General features: G+C 60.3%; 1 protein-coding gene across 1 annotated transcript; it reads left to right on the top strand.

Annotated features, from left to right (window-relative positions):
* The first annotated feature begins 4,696 nt into the window (after positions 1-4,696).
* CASQ1 (calsequestrin 1) lies at positions 4,697-6,772 on the top strand. Its single transcript, XM_058042913.1, has 5 exons — positions 4,697-4,882; positions 4,995-5,049; positions 5,146-5,246; positions 5,358-5,435; positions 6,499-6,772. Exons 1-5 carry the CDS (start codon positions 4,784-4,786, stop codon positions 6,697-6,699), a joined length of 534 nt encoding a protein of 177 aa, XP_057898896.1. The 5' UTR covers positions 4,697-4,783; the 3' UTR covers positions 6,700-6,772.
* Positions 6,773-7,200: the final 428 nt, after the last annotated feature.

Genomic DNA, 7,200 nt, shown 5'->3' with positions numbered 1-7,200 from the left:
GAGCCCCCGGACCCCCCCCCTGCAGAGCAATAAACCAGTTTAACCCCCCCGTGTACTGGGATGGACTGGGATGGACTGGGAGGGGAGGGGCAGGGGACCCTCAAACCCCTCAAATTCCCCCAAACTCCGCCCAAATCTCCTCAAATTCCCCAAAAACTCCTTCAAATTCCCCGAAGTCCCACAAATTTCCCACAATTCCCACAAAGATTCCCAGATTTTCCCCAGATTTTCCCCAGATTTCCCCCAAATTCCCCCCAAAATTTCCCATAAATTTCCCCCCAAATTCCACTAGATTTCCCCTAAATGTCCCCCCAATTTTCTCCCAATTTTCCCCCGAATTTCCTCCAACTTCCCCAATTTCCCCTCAATTCCCCCAATTCCCTCCGAATTCTCCCCAACTTCCCCCCCAAATTTCCCCCAACTTCCCCCCCAAATTTCCCCCAAATTCCCCACAAAATTTCTCCAAATTCCCCCCAGATTTCCCCCAAATTTCCCCAAATTCCCTACAAAATTTCTCCAAATTCCCCCCAGATTTCCCCCTACATTTTCCCCCAAACCCCCTCAATTTTTCCCTAAATTTCCCCCAAATTCTCCCCCAAATTTCCCCAAAATTCCTCCGAATTTGCCCCAAATTTCCCCAAATTCTCCCCCAAAATTCCCCCCAATGTCCCCTCAGTGTCCCCAGGGGGAGTCCCCTCTATTTTTAGCTCCCCCTCCCCTCCCCCCCTCCCTCGGATCCTCTTTCCCTTCTCAAAAAGGAGCGGGGAGGGAGGGGGGGACACCCGGAGACATTTGGGGACATTTGGGGACACTCGGGGACATTTGGGGACATTTGGGGACAGAGGGACAGGGAGGACCGGGCTGGGGGCAGCGCCACCGTCCCGCTGTGTCCCAGGGAGGTGACACCGCGTCCGTCTGTCCCCGCCGTGTCCGTCTGTCCCCGCCGTGTCCGTCTGTCCCCTCCGTGTCCGTCTGTCCCCGCCGTGTCCCCTCCCGCCGCCGGAAGGGGCTGGCGCTGTCGCCGTGTCCCCAAGGGGGTCGCCGGAGTCCTTGTCTGTCCCCGGGGGTCTGTGTGTCCGTCTGTCCCCGGGGTCTCTGTGTCCGTCTGTCCCCGGGGTCTGTGTGTCCGTCCGTCCCCGGGGTCTCTGTGTCCGTCTGTCCCCAAGGCCTCTCCGTGTGTCCCCAGGGTGTCTCTGTCCCCTGGCTGTGTCCCTGCCCGCCTGTCCCTCTGTCCCTCGCTCTCTGTGTCTGTCCCTGTGTCCGTGTGTCCATCCCCGTGTCCCTCTGTCAGTGTGTCCCTGTCCCCCTGTCCGTCTGTCCGTCTGTCCCCGTCCCCATGATGTCCCCTCTGTGGCTCCTGGCGCTGCTGGCCCTGGCCCCGAGGGTCCCGGGGCATCCCGGGGATTGTCCCGCTGTCTGTCCCGCCGTCTGTCCCGCCGTCTGTCCCGCTGTCTGTCCCGCCGTCTGTCCCGGTGCCCATCCCGGTTCTCCCGGGGGCAGCGAGCACCGGCCCGAGGAGCTGCGGGCGCTCGAGGTGGGCACTGGGAGCGCTGGGAGGGACTGGGAGCACTGGGAGGGCACCGGGGGTGGCACTGGGGTGACACGAGGGGACACCGAGCTGTTCCCGGTGCTGGCGCTGCTGAGCCCCCCCCCGTTCCAGGGACACCCCAAAGAGCCCGAGGGGACCCCCAGATCCCCCCAGACATTTGGGGACACCCCCAGAGCCCCCCCCGGACCCCCCGGACCCCCGCACTCACCCCGTGCCCCCCTCGCGCAGCAGCTCCGGGACTTTGGGGACATCGAGGAGGAGCCCGAAGGCAGCGGGGACTGCTGGGGACAGCGCAGGGTGCGTGGGGACAGCGGGGACACCGGGGACACCGGGGACAGCTGGCACCCAGCTCCTGTCCCAGTTCCCAGTTCCCCCTTCCCAGTTCTCCATTCCCATTCCCAGTTAGTTGCCAATTCCCCAATTCCCAGTTCTGAACCCCAGTTCCCCATTCCCAGTTCCCAGTACGCCATTCCCAATCCCAGCCCCAGTTCCCCAATCCCAATCCCCCAGTTCCCCATTCCCAGTTCCCATCCCCCACTCCCCATTCCCAGTTCCCAGTTCCCAATCCCCATTCTCAATCCCACCATTCCCAGTTCCCATTCCCAGTTCCCAAATCCCAATCCCTCAATTCCCAGTGCCCACTCCCAGTCCTTCCAGTTCCCCCAATCCCAGCTCCCACTCCCAGTTCCAATTCCCAGTTCCCATTCCCAGTTCCCCCAGTTCCCCATTCCCAATCCCCCATTCCCAATTCCCATCCCCCAATTCCAGTTCCCCCAGTTCCCCCAATTCCCAGCCCGTTCCCAGTCCCCTTTCCCCATTCCCAGTTCCCCCAGTCCCCATTCCCTGTCCCCCGTTCCCAATCCCCATTCCCCAATCCCAGTTCCCATTCCCAGTTCCCAATTTCCATTCCCAGTTCCCAATTTCCATTCCCAGTTCCCAATCCCCCAATCCCAATTCCTATTCCCAGTTCCCCTTCCCAGTTCTCCCAGTCCCAGTTCCCATTCCCAGTTCCCAATTTCCCAATTCCCAGTTCCCAATTTCCATCCCCCAATCCCAGTTCCCCCAGTCCCCATTCCCAATCCCCATTCCCCAATCCCAGTTCCTATTCCCAGTTCCCAATTTCCATTCCCAGTTCCCAATTTCCATCCCCCAATCCCAGTTTCCATTCCCAGTCCCCATTCCCTGTCCCCCGTTCCCGATCCCCATTCCCCAATCCCAGTTCCCATTCCCAGTTCCCAGTTCCCATTCCCAGTTCCCAATTTCCAGTTCCCAGTTTCCATTCCCAGTCCCCAATCCCCCAATCCCAATTCCTATTCCCAGTTCCCCTTCCCAGTTCTCCCAGTCCCAGTTCCCATTCCCAGTTCCCTATTTCCATTCCCAGTTCCCAGTTCCCATTCCCAGTTCCCAGTTTCCATTCCCAGTCCCCAATCCCCCAAACCCAGTTCCTATTCCCAGTTCCCATTCCCAGTTCCCATTCCCAGTTCTCCCAGTCCCAGTTCCCATTCCCAGTTCTCCCAGTCCCAGTTCCCAATCCCAGTTCCCATTCCCAGTTCCCAATTTCCATTCCCAGTTCCCAGTTTCCATTCCCAGTCCCCAATCCCCCAATCCCAGTTCCTATTCCCAGTTCCCATTCCCAGTTCTCCCAGTCCCAGTTCCCATTCCCAGTTCTCCCATTCCCAGTTCCCAATTTCCATTCCCATTCCCAGTTTCCATTCCCAGTTCCCATTCCCAGTTCTCCCAATCCCAGTTCCCATTCCCAGTTCCCAGTCCCAGTTCCCATTCCCAGTTTCCATTCCCAGTTCCCATTCCCAGTTCTCCCAGTTCTCCCAGTTTCCCCCATTCCCCCTCAGCCTTCCAGTCCTTCATCGCCGCCCAGCGCTTCCACCCCTCCCTCCTCTTCCTCACCACCTTCGACACCCAGGTGAGCCCGGGGGGGGCTGGGTGACCCCTGGGACCCCCTGGGAGCCCCCCAAAATCCCAAATCCCCCCAAAATCCCCCCAAAAATCCCCCCAAAATTCCCCATTTCAGGCAGTGCTGGGGCTGGGCCTGGAGCGGCCCCAGAGCTTCGAGGGGGCCCCGGGGACCCCTCCCCAAATGGGGGGATACGGAGTGGGGGGGGCAGGGAAACAGGCAGGGGTGGTTGCCATGGGAACGGGATGCTGAGGGGAGGGGTTGCCATGGGGATGGAGTTTCCATGGGGATGTGGTTGCTATGGGATTGCTGCCATGGGGACGTGGTTACTATGGAGATGTGGTTGCTATGGGGTCATGGTTGCCGTGGGGATGGTTGCTATGGGATGTGGTTGCCATGGGGATGTGGTTGCAATGGGAGAGGTCACTAGGCAGTGATGGTTGCCATGGGGATGGAGCTTCCATGGAGATGTGGTTGCCATGGGCAATGGTTGCCATGGGGATATGGTTGCCATGGGAGATGGTCACTAGGCAGTGATGGTTGCCATGGGGACGTGGTTGCTATGGGATGTGGTTGCCATGGGGAGAGGTTGCTATGGGAGGAGGTCACTATGGGGTGGTGGTTGCTATGGGGACATGGTTGCCATGGGGATGGCCGCTATAGGGATGTGGTTGCCATGGGGATGAAGTTTCCATGGGGATGTGGTTGCCATGGGGACAAGTTGCCATGGGGACAAGTTGCCACGGGCAATGGTTGCCACGGGAGATGGTTGCCACGGGAGATGGTTGCCATGGGGATGTGGTTGCCAAGGGAGATGGTTGCCACGGGCGATGGTTGCCATGGGGATCCGGTTGCCGTGGGGATGTGGTTGCCATGGGAACGGCCGATTCTCACCCCCACCCCATCTCCCCCCTCTCCTTTTCCCACAGCGGCCCCGGGGGTCCCCCCGCCGGTCTGGGGGGGCTGCCCTGCCCCGGGGGGGTCCGGGGGGGTCCCGGGGGGCTTTGGGGGTCCCGGGGAGGGGTCGGGGGCTCTGTCGGGCCCCCCCCGCGCCGGGCAGGGTTAAAGCCCCGGGTGCTGCCGGGAGATTCCCGCCTTTAATCCCCCCCGGATCATCCCCCCCCCGCCGCGGCCTCAATCCCGGTGACACCGGGACCCCCCCGAGCCCCCCCCCCCACCCTGAGCGGTGACACCGGGGGGGTCCTGAGGGGAGGGGGGGGGGCTCATCCCCGGCACCCCCTCCCCATTCCCGCCTGTTCTGCCCCCTCCCCAATCTGAGCCCCCCCCCCCCAAGCAGCGCTCGGGGAGGGGGCAGCGCCTCCATGGTGGGGGGGGTGAAATTTGGGGGTGCCCTCACCCCCCCAAACCCCCCCAGGGCCCCTCTGTGGCAACTCAGAGCTCAGAGCACGGCGGGGAGCTGGGTGAGTGAGGGGGGGGGCGTCCCGCCATCCCCCCCCCCCCCAGTGACCCCCAAACCTCGGCGACACCCGGGGGACACTCGGGGACCCCCCCACGTCACCGTGACCCCCCCAGGAGGACGCCCTGCACGGGACCCCCATCGTGGCCTTCGCCGTGGGGGATGATCCCGGTGAGGGGGGGTGGGAAGGGAATTTGGGGGGGGGGGTCTCGGTGGGTGGGGGGGGGGTCTCGGCCCCCCCTGAACCCCCCCTGTGCCCCCCCCCAGATGGGTTCGAGTTCGTGGAGACGCTGAGGGAGGTGGCCCAGGACAGGAGGGACCAGCCCGGCTTCAGCATCCTCTGGATCGACCCCGGAGATTTCCCGGGGGTAACGGGGGGGGGACAACGTCCCTACAGCCCCCCAGGGGGGTCCTGAGCCCTCTGTCCCCTCTGTCCCCTCTGTCCCCTCCCCTGAGCCCTCTGTCCCCTCTGTCCCCAGCTCGTCCCCACCTGGGAGGACACCTTCGACATCGACCTGTCCCGGCCACAGCTGGGCGTGGTCAATGGCACCGACTTAGTGAGTGTCACCCCTGTGTCACCCCTCTGTCACCTCCGTGTCACCCCAATGTCACCCCCATGGTCAATGGCACCGACTTAGTGAGTGTCACCTCCGTGTCACCCCTGTGTCACCTCTGTGTCACCCCAATGTCACCCCTGTGTCACCCCTGTGTCACCCCAATGTCACCCCTATGGTCAATGGCACCGACTTAGTGAGTGTCACCTCTGTGTCACCCCAATGTCACCCCTGTGTCACCCCCATGGTCAATGGCACCGACTTAGTGAGTGTCACCTCTGTGTCACCCCTGTGTCACCTCTGTGTCACCCCAATGTCACCCCTGTGTCACCCCAATGTCACCCCCACGGTCAATGGCACCGACTTAGTGAGTGTCACCTCTGTGTCACCCCTGTGTCACCCTTGTGTCACCCCTGTGTCACCTCTGTGTCACCCCAATGTCACCCCCATGGTCAATGGCACCGACTTAGTGAGTGTCACCTCTGTGTCACCCCTCTGTCACCCTTGTGTCACCTCAATGTCACCCCCATGGTCAATGGCACCAAGCCCCTGAGTGTCACCCCTATGTCACCTCTGTGTCACCCCCTTGTCACCCAATGTCACCCCTGTGTCACTCCAGTGCCCCCCCTGTGGTCGACGGCATTGACTCCATGGGTGTCACCCCTGTGTCACCTCAGTGTCACCCCCGTGGTGAATGCCACCGGCCCTGTGAGTGTCACCCCTGTGTCACTCCAGTGTCCCACTGTGGTCAATGGCACCAACCCCGTGAGTGTCACCTCAGTGTCACCCCTGTGTCACTCCAGTGTCCCGCTGTGGTCAATGGCACCAACCCCGTGACTGTCACCCCAGTGTCACCCCTGTGTCACTTCCATGGTCAATGGCACTGACCACATGAGTGTCACTCCCCCATGTGTCACTCCAGTGTCCCCAAGTGTCACCCCCATGGTCGACATCACTGACCACGTGAATGTCACGATCCCATGGTGTCCCCCACAACCTGTGTCACCCCAGTGTCACCCCCGCCCCGGTGTCCCCACGTGTCCCCTCTGTCCCCCCGTGTCCCCAGGCCAGCAGCGTGTGGCTGGACATGGAGGATGAGGAGGATCTGCCGGGGCCTGAGGAGGTCCTGGAGTGGCTCCAGGAGGTGCTGGAGGGGGACACTGGGGATGGTGAGGATGAAGAGGATGACGATGATGAAGATGATGAAGAGGATGACGATGATGATGAAGATGATGATGATGAAGTTGATGACGATGATGATGACTGACAACAGTGACGACAACGGTGATGATGATGGCAATGACAATGATGACAATGAAAATGATGATGATGATGATGATGATGATGATGATGATGATGATGATGATGAAAATGATGGCACTGACCATGACAATGACGATGACGTTGACTGACAATGACAACAAAGATGATGATGAAGACAAAGATGATGACAATGACATTTACAATGACAATGATGTTGACGATGATGATGATGATGATGGCGACGATGATGATGACAATGATGATGACAACAAAACAATGATGACGTTGATGATGACAATGAAAATAATGGCAACAATGATGATGATGACAATCATGATGGTGATGAAAACAGTGACAATGATGATGATGATGATGATGATGATGATGATGATGATGATGATGATGATGATGATGATGATGACGACCAAGCCAGGTCCCCAGAGGACGAGGCAGCGTCCCCAGGGGAAGGAGATCCCTGGAGATGGGTGAGATCCCTGAGAGCCCT

This window comes from Melospiza georgiana, chromosome 33, assembly GCF_028018845.1.
Source record: "Melospiza georgiana isolate bMelGeo1 chromosome 33, bMelGeo1.pri, whole genome shotgun sequence".
Taxonomy (NCBI): Eukaryota; Metazoa; Chordata; class Aves; order Passeriformes; family Passerellidae; genus Melospiza; species Melospiza georgiana.
The sequence above is the reverse complement of the archived record's forward strand: the minus strand, read 5'-3'. Positions and strand labels throughout refer to the sequence as shown.